Source organism: Canis lupus, chromosome 7 (genome assembly GCF_011100685.1).
Source record: "Canis lupus familiaris isolate Mischka breed German Shepherd chromosome 7, alternate assembly UU_Cfam_GSD_1.0, whole genome shotgun sequence".
NCBI classification, from domain to species: Eukaryota; Metazoa; Chordata; class Mammalia; order Carnivora; family Canidae; genus Canis; species Canis lupus.
Window position 1 is genome coordinate 27,508,074 of NC_049228.1, and position 19,893 is coordinate 27,527,966.

Consider the following 19,893-nt stretch of genomic DNA (forward strand, 5'->3'; position numbering starts at 1 on the left):
TAATGCTTATTTTACTTTATTATATGCTTAATGCTTTACTATACTGTATGCTTATTTATACTCTATTCTTACATTATTTATATTTGTGTTACTGATTGATCTTTCAAGTTCCTAACACTCCGCTAATAGAAGTATCCCCATTTATTTATTTATTTATTTATTTATTTTTTTTTTTAGTATCCCCATTTAAAAAAATATTTTATTCATTTGAGAGAGAGAGAGAAGTGAGGAGAGAGAACACGAGTAGGGGGAAGGGCAGAAGGGAGAGGGAGAAGCAGGCTCCCTGCTCAGCAGGGAGCCCAATGTGGGGCTCCATCCCAGGACCTCGGGATCGTGACCTGAGCTGAAGGCAGATGCTTAACCGATTGAGCCACCCAAGTGCCCCTATAAGTATCACTATTATGGTATGTATATCTATGAGAAGGGCTCTCAAATATTTCTTCTCTTGATTTATTTTTGGTAACTATCTCCTTGGCATCTATAAAAGACGTAAATCATGGATTCATATAAGTGAAGACCAGTAGTAACAGAGTAAGTAGAGGTGTTTCCAGTGGCAGCTGTGGGAATTATGAGGTGGCAGAGGGAACAGGAGTGATGGGAACAGTGACCGTCAGACCCACAGATGGGTGAGATGACACTCTGACAAGGAATCTGAAAGGGAAGCTCTGCAGTTTAGAGGGTTTGACAATATCTCACTTCAATACTTCAAGTGCTTCTGAAATTTTAAAATAAAGAGATGAAACTAGGAGTGCCTGGGTGGCCTAGTTGGCTAAGCATCCAATTCTTGGTTTCAGCTCACATTGTGATCTCAGGGTCATGAGATTGAGCCCTGCATCAGGCTCCATACTCGGTGGGGAGTGTAAGACACTGTGTCCCTCCGCTCCTTCCCCCACTCTCTAAAATAAATAGAAATACATCTTAAGAAAAAAATGAAACCGCCTCCCAGAATATATAATTCTTCTATCATGCAATGGTTGATCGATTCATTTACTCAATAACATTTATTGCATATGTAATATGTGTAACAATATTTTAATTGGAGTCTTTGCTTCCTGAGGACCCCAAAGCTGGAAACTGAATACAATGGTGGCCATATTCCAAGGGAGGTGTTAAACCCACTGTGCAGAATTTGCAAAGAATGTGTATGCAGACCGGTTTTAGGATCCCTAGCCCCTCACTCACTTTTGGGGATTGGAGTTGAAGTGGCCAGGAGTTGGAAATTGAAGACTTTCATGAAAGAACTTAAAGTGCTGTGACATTTTTATGTCCCCTGGATATGGAGGCAGGTTTGAGGGCTGCAAGGAGATCACTGTGAGATCTTGACCCTTGGGAGTCTCTGAAGTGTGGGCCCTAGTGTTTGACCCAAGCTTGACAGCCTGTGGCTGCAACTGCCAGCAAGGGGTACTGGCTGCCCTGGTAGCAAGTTTTTCATCTCCTGTTGACAGGATGAGATGCATATTTCATGTGCACCAGACGAAAGCCAGGTAGGAGAGAGCCTGGCTGATGCCAATTTAAAGGGACTTTGCACAAGATAGGCATCTGCCTAGGCTCTGAGACTTGAAAGACAGTCTGTGTGGAGATGACAGGGGGAGAACTAGGTACATTGCCAGCCTGAGGGGGCGTGGCCTATGCCCAGGGGTTGCACTGAGAGATCTCCCTTCATGGAGCACCTCTCTGAAGCAGAACCCATGAAAGCACCCCACAGAACATCAATCTTAGGCACCCCCAAGGCTAGAGAAAACTAGTATTTGATTGGTGCAGGTCAAGAAAGAGCTTTCCTGTCCACTATGTCTTCTGGTCCTTTCCCTGACTCCACTTCTGGAAAGGTCAGAGACTGAAGACTGCAGACTGCAGCTGGTGGGTGATGGATGCGGAGGAAAGAAAAACTGGGAGAGGAAGGGAGAAGCTGGGCCAGGGGGGAAACTTCACCATTACATGTAAGTTTTGACTACTGCACGGGGAAGGACATTTTAGTTATGCAAATGAGAATTTTTTGGTCATTTTAAAGTGATCAGAGGACTTTTCATTATCTGACGGTGAGCAGAAAAGCAGTAGGAATATCCCAAGATTGCAAGTAGGGGCAGAGGAAGAACAAAGCCCCACAGATCAGGTCTGCAGGGGCATTGCAAGAAAACAATGCAGTCGGTGGGGCATGTGGGTGGCTCAGTGGGTTAAGCCTCTGCCTCTTGGTTTTGGCTCAGGTCATGATGCTAGAGGTCCCTATTGGGCTCCGTTCTGGCCATGAAGCCTGCTTAAGATTCTCTCTCTCCTTCTCCCTTTGCTCCTTGCCCCCACCCCCAGGTGTCTCTCTAAAATATATAAGTAAATCTTTTTTAAAAATGCAGTAGGTAAATAAATAACTGTACCTTACAGGATCTGGTCTTTCTTTAGCCCGAGATGCTGTTTTGAGTTTAGGGCCTGTGAGGATAAAAATTAGTTTCTACCTTCAGGGAGTTCATCCTCTAATGAGGAAGAGATAACTAGACAGCAGCTAACTAGCATTTATTCAGTCCCCTCCTTTTTTTAAGGATTTTATTTATTCATGAGAGATGCAGAGAGAGGCAGAGACATAGGCAGAGGGAGAAGCAGGCTCCCTGAGAGGAGTCTGATGTAGGACTTGATCCCAGGACTCTGGGATCACGACTTGAGCCAAAGGCAGATGTTCAACCACTGAGCCACCCAGCTGCCCCTATTCAGCCCTTCTTTTACAAGTCCAAGGCACTTGTCTAAGGACTTTATACATATTAATTAATTTAAACCTCACAACCCCAGAGGGTGGATAATTTTATTATTCAACTTTACTGAGAGTGAGGCACAGAGAGGATATGTAACTTGCCCATGGTCATACAGCACGTAGCAGAGTCTGGACAGGAACTCGATCCTCTGACTCTGGAGCTCAGCTGTCAAGCATGATACTACACTGCCTCCTAGATCAGGAGTTGTTAGGATGGTTCCAATGAGGCATCTGACCTGGATTGAGCCTGGAAGGCATGCAGGAGGAGGTGATTTTTTTTTTTTTTTAAGAATGACATTTGAAGGATAATTAAGAATTCAAGAAGGGGTGCAATGACGGTTCCAAGAAGGGGAATCAATACATGTGTTGGCTGCATTAGAGACTCGAGCTTTAAGCTATTTACTGAGGTTTCCCTGGAGAGAAGCTTCTGGAGGGCTCAACCTTGGTTCACAGATACTACCTAACACAATGCTTTGCAAATGATAGGTTCTCTGTAATTGCATATTTGAGCGGGGAGCCCTGCTCAAAAAATGTAGTATGCATAGTTAGTTTTGAGTCAATGATTATGTCGACAATGCAGTGCCAAAAAAGAAAAAAAAAAGGAATCTGGTAAATCATAACTACTAATTCATGAAAAAAAGAAAAGACAATTCATATACATAAAAATAAGGTGATGTGGATGAGCTTTCAACTGCCAAACAGTGGTGGCGACACCTTGTAGACAAACATCCTTTTCTATGCATTTGGTTTTTGATAGATAGGGTAGAAATGGCCCAGATATTACTATACAAAGAAGAGTTATGTTCCCAAGCAAAACATTCATGTTCAACATTAGTCTTAAAACTACTTGTGAAAGACACATGGTGATTAGTGAAAGGAGAAAAGGCTTCTTAAAAAGAGCAAATCTTAGCCAGATGTCAGAGGGGCTCTGATAGCATTTTAAGTCATTACCAAACAGCTGTGGCTCTCTTGCACACTGGCGTAAGTAAAGATTGACAGAAATTAATGTATTTATTCCCAACTGTTCAGATTTTGGCCAGGGCTTTGTCTTGCAATGCCTTGCCATTTCCTTGAGGAAATTGTATGGCTACTTGACGTTATTTTTTTGGACTGCTGTCATGTTTGAACTATTTACTTTACCACTGAAGGAGTTCAGGACCTGCTACACAAAATACGCCGCTTTGATATATTGATTGTTTTCAGGCGAAGGCACTTGAAAAACAGCAAAGGCAGGAAGAGGCTTTCTCTAAACTCTCCTCATCTGCCTCAAGGCAAGTCCTCCAAAAGGAACTCTATGGTCATAAATCTCCTTTCTGGCAGTTTCACTAACCAGGAAAGATTGACTCATATCACACGAGAGGATAGTAGAAGTCTAAGCCCAGACAAACATTGTCACAAATAGTCGTATCTCCCATCTTCTTTTCTAAGAGTTCATTCATCTTTCTAGAAAACTTTGCTTCCCCCCGGATTGCCTATATCCACTCCCCCTTTCCCTATTAGGATAGTATGTAAACTCTCAAATCTCATAGATTTCTTTGGTATTCATTGTTTTCCTATGATGTCCACATATTAGTATTAAAAATTAATAAATCTGTATACCTTTCTCTCTGTTAATCTGCCTACCAAACTGAGTAGGGTATAGGAAAAGTCTTTTCTCCCTTACAAAACAGAGGTGTGCATTTCAGCATACATATAGGCAGAGTTGGGGGGGGCTGTCTTTTTTTTGCGTGTGACAATTCACCCATAGTTTTATTTCAGAAAATAGGCAACGTTGGCTGGGACACATGTATGTACATCCTCCCTTCTTCCAAACCAGAGCAATAAGAGACTTTAATATTGTTTAAATATTAACTTCTAAATTCAGGCAGATGGGACTTCAAGTTAATGTTCATCTGAATGGAATGGGGTTGTTTTAGAAAGATATTATAATCTTTGCCCTTAAAATAAATTGAGGGCAGGGAAACGTTAATAAAGCCAGAAGACTTTGGCTATTGCTGTTCTAATAACACAGCGATTGCATGGATTTTTCTCACAATAACCCTTTGAAGTCTATACTATTTTCACTTATATTTTACATATGTAGAAACGGATTTGCTGGGATAATGTGATTTTTGTGACATCACACTTGTCAATGAGTAGAGAGCTGGGAATTTGTTTTTATTTTATTTTTTAAACTAGATTCCACTACAGTGGGGGGCTTGAACTCATGACCCCAAGATCAAGGGTCACACACTCCACCCACTGAGTCAGCCAGGTACCTTGAGGGCTGGGAATTTATTTATTTATTTATTATTTATGATTTTATTTATTCATGAGAGACAGAGAGAGAGAGAGAGGCAGAGACTTAGGCAGAGGGAGGAGAGGCAGGCTCCACGCAGGGAGCCGATCCCGGGACTCCAGGATCACGCCCTGGGCTGAAGGCAGAAGCTCAACCGCTGAGCCGCTGAGCCCCCCCAGGCGTCCTGAGAGACACAGGAGAAGCAGGCTCCATGCACCGGGAGCCCGATGTGGGATTCAATCCTGGGTCTCCAGAATCGTGCCCTGGGCCAAAGGCAGGCGCCAAACCGCTGCGCCACCCAGGGATCCCGAGGGCTGGGGGTTTAAATGCAAGTACTCTGACGCAAGATCCTGGACTTTTAATGTCCATGTTTTGCTCCATTACCCTCTGCTGTCTCTCTTCCAGTATCATTCTGTCATCACGTTGTGCACGATAAATTGTGTTGTTACTCAAAGAATGAATTCACAGTACAGCTTAGCAGGAAGTTATGTTTTACAAAAAATTGTAATGGACAGTGCTCCGCCAGGTGCTTTCATAGGCATTCTCTCAGGTCAGGTTTGTAGTAATCCTCCTGGCCGTGGGTTAGTCATCCTTGTCTTACAGGTGAATCCATTAGTGCATAGAAAGGTTAAGCGATTTGTTTAAGGTCATATAATTAATTAATAAGTGCTAGAAACAGGATTTAAATTCTGGTCTTATGACTCCAATTTGTGCTACATTTCAAGCTTTCTCCCTGAAATGACTTAAGCGATTGAGTTGGCCCTGGAAATAACAAATAACCATCTTTAATTTGGTACCAGTAATTTTTTTTTCCATTTCTTTTCCCACAAACGATGGGCATAATTCTTTCATACCAACACCCCTAGCTAAATTCCAGAGCACTCTGCTCTAGGTCCTGTGCTAGGCACTCCTGGGCTAGCAGCTGATTTCATCCAAAAGTAACCCTAAGAAGAAGGTGCTATGAGTACTTCATTTTACAGGTGGAGAAATAGGGACTTAGGACACAGGATTTGCCCAGGTGTCAATAGGAATCACATGGGCACAAGTTGACTCTTGTCCCATGGTAACCAAAGGGTTAGGCTGCCTCTACTTGGACTATGGAAATGACTCTTAGGCTTTAGTTTTCATGAGGATCACGTTGATGGGGGAGTTTGTTAAATATTTGGATTCCAAGGTTCCACTTTTGGAGGTTTTTATTCCATAAATGCCACAGTAACTTGCTTTTAAAATAAACATCTCGGGTTTTGGTGGTGGTTGGGAACCCTGCACTCGGGTCATAGCCTACATCTATCATTACACTAGTTCTTTTCTTTCAGACTGTTTTCATAAAAGGCTGTTGGGCACCTGATTTCATTCAACAGGCACATATTAAACGTATGCTAACATCATGGTAAATTACTTCAAGATTCAGCTTTCATCTTTACCATATTTTCCTTTTCATATCTTACATCCGTGTATGGGGATGGGGACAGGGAGTGATTTGAGGACTACTGAGCACTTCTCAAATGCTATCTCCTTGCTTTGGGGAAGTCTAATTAATGCCTTATAATAAATGCATCTTTGATGCCAAAGAGGTTCAACATTCAGGGGAGAGCATTCTTCAGACAACTGGGCAATTTAGCACAGAAACATCAAAATCTTAATTATTATTTTTCACAGAAGACTTTCTGAAGTGTATTATATATTTTATGTCCTAAAAGTAGAACAGACTGATAATTCCAGGTCATTCTTATAACCTTCAATTATTGCATTGTCCTCTTATACAGTGAGAGCCTTGGGGTCTGCTGTGGGGCATGGGACTTAGTTTGCCAAGTCACTAAATATTTCTGGAGCACTTTACTGCTGTGATTTATTCTTCTTATACTTATTGCCCTAATGTCATGTGCTAGGAAATGCAGAGCAACTACCTGAGGGGAAGGAAGACCATGCGCCTGAATTACATTTACAATGCTCACCAAGCATAAAGACATTAGTAGCTGATCAAACATAATTAGGCATTCACAGCACTAACCTATAACTAATGGTCACAACTGATATGTGGTTAGAGAGTCACTCTTACACAGCTTCTGTGTGTGGAAGAGCAATGCAGAGCTTAGGTCTGTGTGACCCGTCCTGGGGTTCCCACCTGGAACACAGGAGGAGCTGGCACTCTGAGGCCGAATGGCTGCTAGAGCAGGAGTTATTATGGAACTAAGGAGGATGAATATTTCCTTGTCTGAGGGGAATCACAGATCTTTTAGGAAGCAGGTTCTTCTGAACAATTCTCAGAACGTTTATAATAGTTCACAGGAGGTCATGAGTCACAGCAATAGCAGCTAATGTTGACAGAGTGCTCACCATGTGCTCTGTCCTATCCTGAGTATTTTAATGTAATTCTCATGACCGCTCTATGAAATGGAGTCATTGAGTTAAGTCTACCCAAGAGTGGGACACTTGGGTGGCTCAGTGGTTGAGCGTCTGCCTTCAGCTCAGGTCGTGATCCTAGGGTTCTGGTTTCAAATCCTGCCTCAGGCTCCCGGCCTGGAGCCTGCTTCTCCCTCTGCCTGTGTCCCTGCCCCTCCCCCTCTGTCTCTCATGATTAAATTAATAAAATCTTAAACAAAAATTTACCCAAGATTATGCAACTAGTTCCGGGATGTGGTCCAGGCTGCCTGATGTTAGAACTTTGTTCATAACCATTATGCTAAATGCCACTTATCATCGAGGGCCATCACCCCAAGGGAACTGTAGCAGTCAGGACCCCTTGGAAACCTTACACCATATCCACTCACCAAGATTCCTCATCCTGGGAACATAGAGGAAATTGGGATATCCATTCTGGTGTCCACCTGTAACAAATCCTTCTAAAGTCTGGTCATAAACTAAGACCTCCTCAGGAGGAGTCTGAAATCTGTATGTGTGGATTTCTTCCTTCTCCCTAATCTGGATTTTGGGGCAAAAGAGAAGGGCACACCAATATTTCTAATGTAATCATTTCTTCCCTAGAGGTCATAAAGGTATATAGAAATGTTTGCTTTTGAAATGATCCCAAACTACCTTGTGATTTTTTTTAAAGGTTTTACTTATTTATTCATGAAAGGTACAGAGAGAGAGAGGCAGAGACATAGGCAGAGGTTGAAGCAGGCTCCCTGTGGGGAGCCTGATGCAGGACTCAATCCCAGAACCCCGGGATCATGCCCAGAGCTAAAGGCAGATGCTCAACCACTGAGCCACCCAGGCGCCCCTATCTTGCAATTCTATTTTATGTTTGCCCAGTCTCTTTCTTTGGAACCAACTGTTCCAGATTCCACTTTATCCTGCCAAAAGGATCCTCATTTCTCAGTTCTTGACTGATCTTTTGCAGTAGCATCTCTGAGTCAAAGCCTAAGTGGAACTGAGGGTAAGCCAGCCAAAACCTGGTAAGACACTACATTCCAAAAACATCAATCTTTTGACACTTCTAACACATTTCCCCATAGAAATATTGTTATAAGAGGTGGTTCTATATTTCGTTAGTACTGTCCCACTGTGTATTTGACCACCAGACTAGTTGCAAGTCTGAAGCCCAACCACCATTGACACCATTGCTTCTTTGCAAAATTATGCATCAAAGTCTCACTTGATTCCCAAAACATTTTAAAAAATAGGATATTTTATTAATTTGAGATTACATTTATAAGATTTATATTTAATTTTTTTATTGGCCCAGGTTTACAAGCTTTATTCTTCACACTCTTCTTAAAAGTTCTTTCAATTCCTTAATGAAGTTTCAAAACTTCACTTACTCAACTGCCTTTAAAGCCACTTATAAGTGACAGAAGAAGAGTAGCTGTACGGCATATTAATAATCGTCATTTGATCCCAAAAGATGGAGATGTGCTAATCATGAGTATAGCTGCCCCTTCTACAACAAGAGGTTTGAACTATATGGGTCCACTTATACATGGATTTTTCTCAGTAAATACCATACAGTACTGTAAATGTATTTTCTCTTCCTTATGGTTTTCTTAGTAACATTTTCTTTTCTCTAGCTTACTTTATTGTAAGAATATGGCATATAATACATATAACATACAAAATATGTGTTAAACAACGACTTATATTATCAATAAGGCTTCCAGCCAACAGAAAGCTATTAATTTTTTTGGGGGGGGGGGAGTCAAAAGTTATATGGCGATTTTTGACTATGTAGGGGATCAGCGCCCCTAACCCCTGAGATGTTCAAAGGCCAACCGTACATTTTAAAAAATGTGCTGTTGGAGTCAAAAGCATTTCCAAAAGGAATTTCTAAACTCCCTTTGTGGTTATAGCCTTAGTATAATGAGATATATGGATTATTATTGTGGTGACTGTTTTGAAGTATAAAAATATTTCTTTGGATGTATAATTGCTGCTCTATTCCTTAAAAACAAATCTGTCACGTTTCTTTAGACTCTCACTTCCTTTAAGTTATTGAATTACAGACCACTCCTGATTCAAATGACCTGTAATTCAACGACAAAATTCAAAAGCTTGTGTTTTTTTTTAATGACACGTAAGCCTTATGTGATCATTGAACTTGAATCAGACAGGCATGAAAAAGCTTCAATAACAGCAGCATTTATATTAGTAAGAAGACCTGACACCTACCTAGTGATTTATAACTTTCTTTAAAAAAAAATATTTATTTAATTGACAGAGAGAGAGAGAGAGAGCAAGACAGAGCAAGTGCCCAAAAAGAGGGACTGGCAGGCGGAGGGAGAAGGAGAGAAGCAAACCCCCTGCTGAACAGGGAGCCCTATGTGGGGCTTGATCCCAGGATCCTGTGACCATGACGTCAGCCAAAGGCAGATGCTTAACCAGCTGAGCCGCCTAGGCACCCCCCCACCCACTTTATACCTTTCAAAGTTATTTTGTACATATTATTTCTGAGGGTGAACATGGAGTTGTCTATAATCATTAGTAATTATTTCCAATTACAAATGAATGGCTTTCTTGTAGAAGAACTCAGAAAAGTAGACATAATCTCAGGTAGAAATGACTCACCAGGAAAGGACTCCAAAGGCAAATGGGGATTCAGGAAATGTCCAGTGCAAACCATGACAGCATCAAAGACGGCACGCTCCTGTTTCCCCTCTGTCTCTGTGACCACATCCCACTGGCCAGTTTCAGAGAAGTCTGGTCGCTTCGTTACACTGCACACCGTGGTCTGAAATAGGCAGAAAAACACTCACTTTCTATCAATCACCTTGAGACTTCATGTAACAGCTGGTTGGTAACCATGTTTGTTATTTCATATGGGGCAAATCAGTCTCAGGTTAAAGGGTCTGTCAATATTGGTTTATCTCCTCCCTAAAGAAAATAAGTAACTGGTACAAAGACTTAAAAGTGGTTATATAGAGTAGGACCCAAAATATCTGCAAGCCTTCACTGGAAGAAAGAAACATTCGGTCTTTATTCCCAGTGAGAAGTGGTGAATTATAATACTGAATGCATTGGGAAAATGCAGGAAGGGAGTTTTGGCTCATTATAATTTCTGTGATTCAGATTCCTAGCCATTTCTTTCCCACAGGTTTCATGAACAAAATTCATTTTTCCTTTCCTCTCAAAAAAAAAAAAAAATTCTAAATTTCTTCCTGAATAAGAATTTGGATTCAGAAGAGGAATCAGGAAAGCCTATTTTTTTAAAAAAGATTTTATTTATTTATTCATGAGAACAGGAAGAGAGGCAGAGACGTAGGCAGAGGGAAAAGCAGGCTCCCTACAGGGAGCCCCATGTGGGACTCGATCCCAGGACCCAGGATCACAACCTGAGTAAAAGGCAGGTGCTCAACGATTGAGCCACCCAGGTGCACCAGGAAAGTCTAATTTAATGATTTATTTGAATAAACCATGAGAGATGGAAGAAGTGAAGAATCTTTATTACCTACTTTATTTATATAGAGATAAAATTAGGAATAAATTTACTTAGGATCCCCTTTCCATTAGATTGGATGGGCAGACCCCATTCATTAACCTTCCATAACCCAAGTTATCTTACCCTAAATCGAATGTATTTCAGAAGGTCAAAGTGCTCAGCAAATTCTTGCAGATAGTACCAAAATTTTCCTTGGTTCATGAAATTGGGATAATCTTCTTGGAAGGGGAAGTCACTATAGCATGACATTTCTTTGCAGACATTTGTCACTAATGACTTGTAGACCCTGGTCATCCCATCTTTAGACGTCTCCTGTGGTGAAACATAGTTTGCTTGATGGGGTGGGGAGGCAGGAAGAAAAGAGATCATTAGCAGTCAGTGTTCCACTTCTAATTCCAAAGAGTTCCATGAAAATGTAGTATTGGATCTACAGTTATCAGAAATCATTGGCGGGATTAGAATGATTAAACACCATATCTTTCTCACACTACAAAGAAGTTAATGCAATTTAGCAGGACTCTCTAAGACTAACATTGCCATTCAGTGATTCCATGGACATGAGGCCTATGGTCTAACTCGTTTATTTTTCTCTTCTTTCTTTGCCGTCCTCAATCCCTCCACTCATGAAGATCTCTTTCTCTTGTCTTTGTTCACAGAAGTCCTCACTGATTTTTGTGTTTATTGTCTAGGTATATTTCCTTTTTCTCTTTCTTTGTTTTAGATTTATTTATTTATTTTAGAGAGAAAGCATGCACGCAAGCGAGGGGAGGTGCATTAGGAGTGGGAGGGAGAGTATTTCAAGCAGACTCTGAGCTGACCATGGAACCCAATGCAAGGCTTGGTCCCATGACCCTGAGATCAGGACCTGAGCTGAAATGAAGAGTTGGATGCTTAAACGACTGAGCCACCCAGGTGCCCTACTACTATATTTTCAATCACTTTCTCTTTATTGGCTCCTTCCCATCAGGAATTAAAATATTGAAGATAATTTTAAAAGCCAAACAAAACTCCCTTTCAACCCATATCCCTTCTAGCCTTGTCTTTCTCTGTCCTAGTTCAACTGTATGAAAAATCACATACTGGTAGCCTCTGTTTTCTCACTGGACTCCTAACTCACTGTTGTCTCAATGTTGCACACTAAAAACATAGCAAAGAAACAAGAACATGCATATTAAAGGCACCAATAAACTCTGGTGGCCAAAGCTAATTTCTACTTCTTTTTTAAAAAAGTGTCTTTCTTAGCTGTTCTTAGTGGTCGCCTTCCCTGAGGCAGCTGCTGTGCTTTCTCAGTGTCCTGCTTTTCTAACATAGAACCATTCACACTGCAGTGTAATGTCTTTACAGTCTTTATCACCAGATAGTAAGGAGGGCAGGGTCCCTGTCCATCTTGTCCCCTCCTGGTAGAGGGACTTTATACATACTGGTACTTGTCAAATAAGGAAAAATTAATACTATTACTGCATTAAAAATTATTTATTCATGAGAGACACACACACACACACACAGAGAGAGAGAGCCAGAGACATAAGCAGAGACATAGGCAGAGGGAGAAGCAGGCTCCATGCAGGGAGTCTGATGTGAGACTCGATCCCAGGATCACGCCCTGAACCAAAGGCAGATGCTCAACTGCTGAGCCAGCCAGGTGTCCCTATCACTGCATTTTTGAGAAATAAATAGTATATAGATGTTGAGAGAAACTACATCAACATTTATTATTATTATCATTCTGAATATAGTTGACACACAGTGTCACATTAGTTTCAGATGTACAACATACATAAAAATTTTAATAGTGGGGACCCACGGATATTGATATTATATTTAATTTGTATTTTTCCTTTTGTTTAGTGCAATTATTATTTTCTTTTTTATTATATTTTAAAGATTTATTCATTTATTTTAGAGAGAGAGTGAACTTGTGTGAATGAGGAAAGGGACAGCGAGAGAATCTTTTTTTTTTTTTAAGATTTTATTTATTTATTCACGAGGGACACACAGAGAGAGAGAGGCAGAGGGAGAAGCAGGCTCCATGCAGGGAGCTCGATGTGGGACTCGATTCCCCAACTCCAGGATTACGCCCTGGGGAAGGCAGGCGCTAAACCGTTGAGCCATCCAGGTGTCCCAGAGTGAAGGAATCTATAAGCAGATTCCTCAATGAACCTGGAGCCTGATGCAGGGCTCCATCTCATGGCCCATGGGATCACAACCTGAACTGAAACCAAGAGTTCATTGTTCAACTGATTGAGCCAGCTGGGTGCCTCCCTTTATACTTTTTAGAGAGAGAGAGAGAGAGAGAGAGAGAGGGAGGGAGAACGTGTGTCTCCATGAGCGTTTGCACTTGCTGACACCAGTGGGAGGGCAAAGGGAGAGGAAGAGAAAGAATCTTAAGCAGGCTCCATCCCTACATTGGGCTTGTTTCATGATGCTAAGATCATGATCTGAGCTGAAATTGAGAGTCAGATGCTTAACCAACTGAGCCACCCAAGCATCCTATTTTCTTTCTTTTTTTAACTCAATATTATTTTCTAAAATTTATCTATATTACTTTAGCATGGGAGAAGAAAACCAAATCAACTGTGGGGCCAAATAGCAGAAGGTACACAAACCAGACCCAATGTTTTCTTTCCACATTGACATTTGGTGGCTGAATCAGGCTTACAGTACAACAGAAGAAACTACCCCCCACCCCCATACTATAATCCTAATCCTATAATACTATAATCCCAGGGCTGTGATCATATCTGCTTACATACATTTGCTTATTCTGTTTTCTTCACCATCTATCAAAGACTGGCAAATGCCACTTTCTCCGTGAAGGCTTCCCTCATTCATACCAGTTTGAAGTACTCTTCTAGCATGAACTCCACTGAATGTTGCTTTTCTCTTACCCCTGACGCATCCAGTACTTAGACTTCCTACCTTCTGATACTTTACACCCCACCACTGGGACAGATCCCTAGGTCCCTGCTGGACATCCTGCTATTCCCAGTTACCAGGACCAATCCTAGCCAGCAGGTGGTATTTAGCCACTCCCAGTCCTTACTTCTGTTGCTTAAGTCACTCTAGAGCTGGCCTAGCTCCAAGAATAACCTCCCAGGAGGTACACTGCACTCCTTCAAAGGATTGTTCAGTGCCTTGGCTCTTTTATTCTGATAATGTGAGGGTTATCCAACCCCCCACCTGACCTTTCAGGGTCTGGTTTCTTGCCTCACTCCTGCCAATTCTCCTCTCAAAGACTTGAATAATGCCTGGGGGCTGGAGCTCTGCTCCTAATGCCAACTTCCATCTTTCCAAAAGTGTCATCTGCTTCATACTCACCAGTGCCATTTGGCTTAACCTATGTGACATTGTTAGTCTCCTAATGTCCGTGGTCTAGAAATAATTGTAACTTCCAATACTGTGTTTGTGTATCAGACTTATCTCTTCCTTTCCTCCCCTTTCCCACTGTCCCTGCCCTGCCTACTCTCCAGGTTTATCACCTGTCATACTGCATCCTGCACAGTGTTAGCACTGTACACAAGCCTGTGTTGTTGAAGTGAGCTGCTTTTTATGTGATCAACAAGGTAGGCTGAAGCCACCATGCCTGAGCAGGGACAAAGCAGACAGCCAGATTACGATGGATAGAAATGGGAAGTAACAAGTTACCCACAGTAAACTTCCATAGTCCCCCAATGTCGTTACTTCTTTCAAAGCAGGTGGGCTCCAGGTCCTCGTCCAAGCAGCACTTGATGGAGGACAGGCCACTCACACCAGCTCCAATCACAGCAACTCGCCTGGCCATGGCACTCTGTTAGAGAGGAAGGTTGGGCTAAGCTTCTTTATATGACAAGACTAGAAGGAACCTTCTGTTATAGGACTTAACTTTTAGAGTGGTATAAACACCCTCTTTTAGCTGAGGCAGATTCACATTTTGGTTAAAAATGAGGGCTCTGAAATCAGACTGTTTTGGTTGAAGTCTTACCATCACTTATTAGTAGTGTGACCTCAGGCTAGCTGCTTATCATCTCTGGGCCTTGGTTTTCATTTTAGTACAATGGGAATGGAAATAATAATAATATCTCTTAAATATTTGTTACAAAATTAAATGATTGATATGTTGGAAGGATTATAGAAGTGTGTCTCCTACATAGTAAGTGCTCACTTGAATTTAGTTCTACTATAGTCAGGCCCTTGATCCCCTTGAGATTTTGTTTACTTTAAAATGTTTTATTTTATTTTTTTATTATTATTTTTTAAGTAGGCTTCGTGCCCAACGTGGGGCTTGAACTCATGATCCTGAGATTAAGAGTCACATGCTCTACTGACTGAGCAAGCTAGGTGCCCCTTGGGACTTTAGATACCCTAGGAATAAAAGAGCCCTTTGCTGCCACCTAGTGCTTCTGGACCCTAAGAACCGCAGCTAGCAAAAATGTTAGTTCCTATTCAAAGCCTCTAGAGTCTTCAAGAATAGCTGGTCATGGGTCATCTCCTGCCATGCAACAAAGATATTACATGAATTAAGGGCGGTTCTTAATCTTGCATCGAGGCAAGATAGACTGACCATAATATAGAACAAAGTCCCCAAGGAATGTTCCATGGAACATTCTAGATGAGATCTTAGGGAAATGGGGATGTATTTGTCCGTAGAGCCTGGAAGAAGTACGTGTCACAGGGATTCATAACCAGTTTTTCTTGATATTACAATTTGGATTTCTGCAAACATCAACATAGCTATTGTATTGACAGATGTGTTAACTACTCAATTCTAGCAAATCAGCTATGTTGAAGAATTGTTTGAGTTTTAGATGAAGTGACATTACTTATACAAAAGTGCCCAGCACCAAATATTTCTCGGTGTTCATTCCCTACCTCCCTAATTTTCTCTTCTCTTTTCCTCCCTTTCCCCTAGAAAAGACAGCTCAAGCAAAAACAGACTGGGAATTCATGCCTCTTAAAATCACACAACATTTCCACATTATAAATTTCTGAGCCAGGGCAGCCATTTAAAAAATATGCTTCGAATCACTGAGGAAAGTCGGTGAGCAAATTGGAAATGGGAAGACCTGGGTTCTAGTTCTACCTCTGCTTCTAACCAGCTGTATAAATTTAAACAAAATTCTTCATTTCCCTGTGAGATTGTTCCCACATTTGTAAGCAGAGGTTTCTAATAGTTTTCTCTTTTCCCCTTCCAGCCCAAGAGAAATGTTTTTATGTCCAAATGGCAAGTATTTGATACCAAAATAGGTGTGAATTGAAAGGTAGGAGAGAGAGTGCAGACTTGAAGGGCTGGGAGGTGGGGACACAAAGTGCATGTAAGCTCTTTATAAACTAGAAAGGGTGCTAGGCCCTCTGTAGACCAAACGTTGCTTATAATAAGTTCCTTGGTAGAGATGAGCTGAACCACTGAATTGGGACTTTTGAACGACATGACAACCCCATCCCATATCTGGCAGACCAGAAAAGGTAGGAACTGTTTTTGAGACATGGAGAGACTTGGGTGATTTCTGAATCATGCGACTGCTCAAAATTTATTTGAGTATGGAATCTCATCTGTTTATATATTTTTTAAGGTTAATTATTTAAAAATTTCTTTATTGGAGTTCAATTTGCCAACATATATCATCTGTGTATATTTCTTATCATCACCCACCAATGCTCTTACTTTGTTAGAGTCTTTCCTATACCCTGCGGAGTGTTTTCTGTTTCCCAGTGCCTGGAGCTACTATCTCCCCCATAAGATGAAATCAGGGGTGAGAAGAGAATTACAGAAAGTGCCACGATTCTATTCTTCTTAACTGCCACCTCGCTTTCAGATGGTTTCTCCCTACAACATAACTTGGTTTCCTTGCAATGCTCTTTTGCTTTCTGACTTTGTCCTCAACTGTTATCTTAACCCTAATCAAGAGGCTCCGGAAGAAGAGATTCACAGTCATTCTTAAGGAATGGGTTCATCAAGAAGAATATTCATCCTCTGCAAAAGCAGTTTCTGGAAACATTTCCCCATTAAAAAAAAAAAAAAAAAAAAAAAGACAACAGCAAAGAAGAGTCATCCAGGACACTTACCTCGTTGGCACAGAGAAGATACTCTGACAAATGATTTCGCAAAGCAAATAGACAGTGTTTGCCTCAAAAAAAAAAACAATTTTTTTTTTTTTTTTTTTCCGAAACTCAAACTTTGTTCTAAGAGGAAAACAAGGGAAAGCTGACTTTGATCAAGTGGCCTCAGCGTGAGACACAGCCGTTCGCCTGCCCCATCCCGGTGACAGCAGAGAGCGTCCCACTCGCTGGGCGTAAAAAGTTGTGCTGCACAGGAGCTGGAAACTTCCGTGATCTCAGGGGAGGGCTAAGTGACGAATTAGAATACGGGCTGTGGATTCGAAGCGCATCAACGACTTCTGCCCCTTTCCCCTCCCTCCTCGACGTCACAGTCCAGGCACAGCCTGAAACTTCGCGGAAGGCTTAAGCGGCTGCCCTTCTCGCGGCGGCCTGCAGAGGGCGCCAAAGCCGCCGCGGCGTCGCAGCCCCTCCCGAAACGGGCGTTCTGCAGGCCAAACTCTCGCATCAGGAGTCTCATTTTATTTTGTTTTATTTTTTATTTATTTATTTTTAATTTTTATTTATTTATGATAGTCACACACACACACACACAGAGAGAGAGAGAGAGAGAGAGGCAGAGACACAGGCAGAGGGAGAAGCAGGCTCCATGCACCGGGAGCCCGACGTGGGATTCGATCCCGGGTCTCCAGGATCGCGCCCTGGGCCAAAGGCAGGCGCCAAACAGCTGCGCCACCCAGGGATCCCCTTCTTTTCTTTTCTTTTCTTTTCTTTTCTTTTCTTTTCTTTTCTTTTCTTTTCTTTTCTTTTCTTTTCTTTTTTCTTTTCTTTTCTTTTCTTTTCTTTTCTTTTCTTTTTGTTGTTTTCGCTATTAGGTTGCAGAAGTCTTACTTTGGATATTAACTCCTTGTTGGGTGTATGGTTTGCAAATATTTTTCTCATTCTGTAGGTTGTCTTTTCATTCTGTTGATTGCTTTCTTTGCTGTGAAGAAGGGTTTTAGTTTGATGAAGTCCCACATGTCTGTTTTTGTTTTTGTTGTCTGTGCCTTTGGTGTTATATCCAAGATATCATTGCCAAGACCATTGTCAAGAGGATTTTTTCCTATGTTATCTTTTAGGAGTTTTATACTTTTGGTCTCATGTTTAAGTCTTTAATCCATTTTAAGTTGATGTGTGTGTGTGTGTGTGTGTGTGTGTGTGGTGTGAGATAAGGGTCTGATTTCATTCCTGTGCAAGTGGATATTCAATTTTCCCAGCATCATTTGTCAAAGAGACTATCTTTTCCTCGTTGTGTGGTTTTGGCAGCCTTGTTGAAGATTAATTTCTGGGCTCACAACTCTGTTCTGTTGGTCTATATCTGTCTTGATGCCGGCACTATCTTGTTTTAATCACTGTAGTTTTGTTCTAACAGGGTTTTTTTTTTTTTTTTTTTTAATCTTTAGGGTTTTCTCTATGTAAGATCATGTGATTTGCAAACAGATTAATTTACTTCTTACTTTTAGTAAGAAGAGTTTTAGTCATGAAAGTGTATTGATTTTGTCAAATGGTTTTTCTGCATCTATTGAGATGATTACATGACTTTTATCCTTCATTTCATTAATGTGGCATATCATGTTAATTGATTTGCATATTTTGAACCACACACCACTCTTTATAGTTATAGTTTCCTAATTAAACAGACCATCAAAATTTACAAATTGCACTTAGCTGTGAGGTCTTTTTGGTTTGCCCTATTCTATAACAGTCTTCTAGGCTCCAAGAGCCCAATTTAAGATGGGTCAGTATTATCTAGTTTGCTATTGCTGGAACTGTTCTTCTGAAACAGTCTTTTAATTAGTTTCCTTACTTTCATTTGTTCCCCTATCATTTATTCTCCAGAATTATCTTTTAAAATCATGAATCAGATCATGCTGCTCTGATATATAGAAGCATTTGCTGAAGAGAATGTGTGGTCAGGAAGTGTTTTTAAAAAAACAGGAATATTATGCCATATTCATATATTGTGGAGAATTGCCCAGGAAAGAGGGAAAGAACAACTTGGAAGAGAAATTGAACAAATTATAGGAGAGATGTTCTTGGGTAAGTGTGAAAGGACGGAATCAGGACATTGGCAGGAATTGCCCTTCAGAGCATAGGTAGTCACCCTTAGTAACAGGAAAGAGTATATGGGCACACCTGCAGGTGGCTTGGGAAGTGTGGTGAGGGGAACCTGATGATGCTCTCTGCTAATTGTCACTATTTTCTCATCTGAGAGTGAGCTAAGAAGGAAGTGGTGGAGGATGTGGTGAGAGGAGATGGTATAAAATAGTCATCTTAGGAGATCAGATTGGGGAGGGAAGAAATTAGAACAACCTAAGAGGGTTTGGAGGCAGTAGTGTCGGCATGAATCAGAGAGTGATCAGTTGGGCGGCTGAGCGGCTGAATGCTTTTCCTCTGCTTAAGGTCAAGTGCTCAGGTGGAGGTTTGAAGTATGTAGTGAGTTGAATTTTGACCAGAGTTGGAGTCCTGCCATACGACTATGTGAACGATAGGGGGCAGTGAGTTGCATGCACATGCAAGTATGATATTACCGAATCACGAAGTCTAGATTTTTTTTTCAACATAGTGATTTGATGATTACATACATTGCAAAATGCTCACCATAGGCATAGTTATACAAAGTTATTATGATATTATTGACTGTATTCCCCATCCCGTACTTTTTTTTATCCTCATGACCTACTTATTTTATAACTGGAAGTTTGTAGCTCTTAATTCCTTTCTCCTATTTTGCCTATCCTCCCACCTCTCTGCCCTGTATTTATGAGTCTGTTTCTGGATTTTGTTTTGTTTCTTTGATGTTGTTTTGTCTTGTTTATTTGTTATTTAGATTCTACATATAAGCAAAATCATATGGTATTTGTCTTTTTCTACAGTCCCTACATTCCTTTAGAGGCATTCCAGTGAATTTATTGAACTCTCAACTCTTTTATG

At 41.1% G+C, this 19,893-nt stretch overlaps 1 protein-coding gene and 1 long non-coding RNA gene across 11 annotated transcripts in view; one reads left to right on the forward strand and one right to left on the reverse strand.

Annotated features, from left to right (window-relative positions):
• LOC106559008 overlaps nt 1-14,737 on the forward strand; it is a 107,747-nt gene extending 93,010 nt beyond the window's left edge. The window contains exon 4 of the long non-coding RNA XR_005362092.1: nt 14,358-14,737. This is a non-coding gene — a long non-coding RNA (uncharacterized LOC106559008). The remainder of the gene's footprint in view (nt 1-14,357) is intronic.
• FMO4 (flavin containing dimethylaniline monoxygenase 4) overlaps nt 1-17,299 on the reverse strand; it is a 67,421-nt gene extending 50,122 nt beyond the window's left edge. For 5 of the 10 annotated variants that reach the window (XR_005362089.1, XR_005362087.1, XR_005362088.1 and 2 more), the window contains exons 1-4: nt 16,930-17,265; nt 14,533-14,674; nt 11,011-11,219; nt 10,017-10,179 (exon numbers count right to left, since the gene is read on the reverse strand). Coding sequence is in view for 7 of the 10 variants with exons in the window: in XM_038542558.1 (XP_038398486.1) it covers nt 10,017-10,179; nt 11,011-11,219; nt 14,533-14,668 (508 nt within the window). In the remaining 3 variants the exon portion in view is untranslated. Of the gene's footprint in view, nt 1-10,016; nt 10,180-11,010; nt 11,220-14,532; nt 14,675-16,929 lie in introns of those variants that run through there. The other 5 variants (XM_038542554.1, XM_038542552.1, XM_038542555.1 and 2 more) reach the window with 5 other exon arrangements.
• Nucleotides 17,300-19,893: the final 2,594 nt, after the last annotated feature.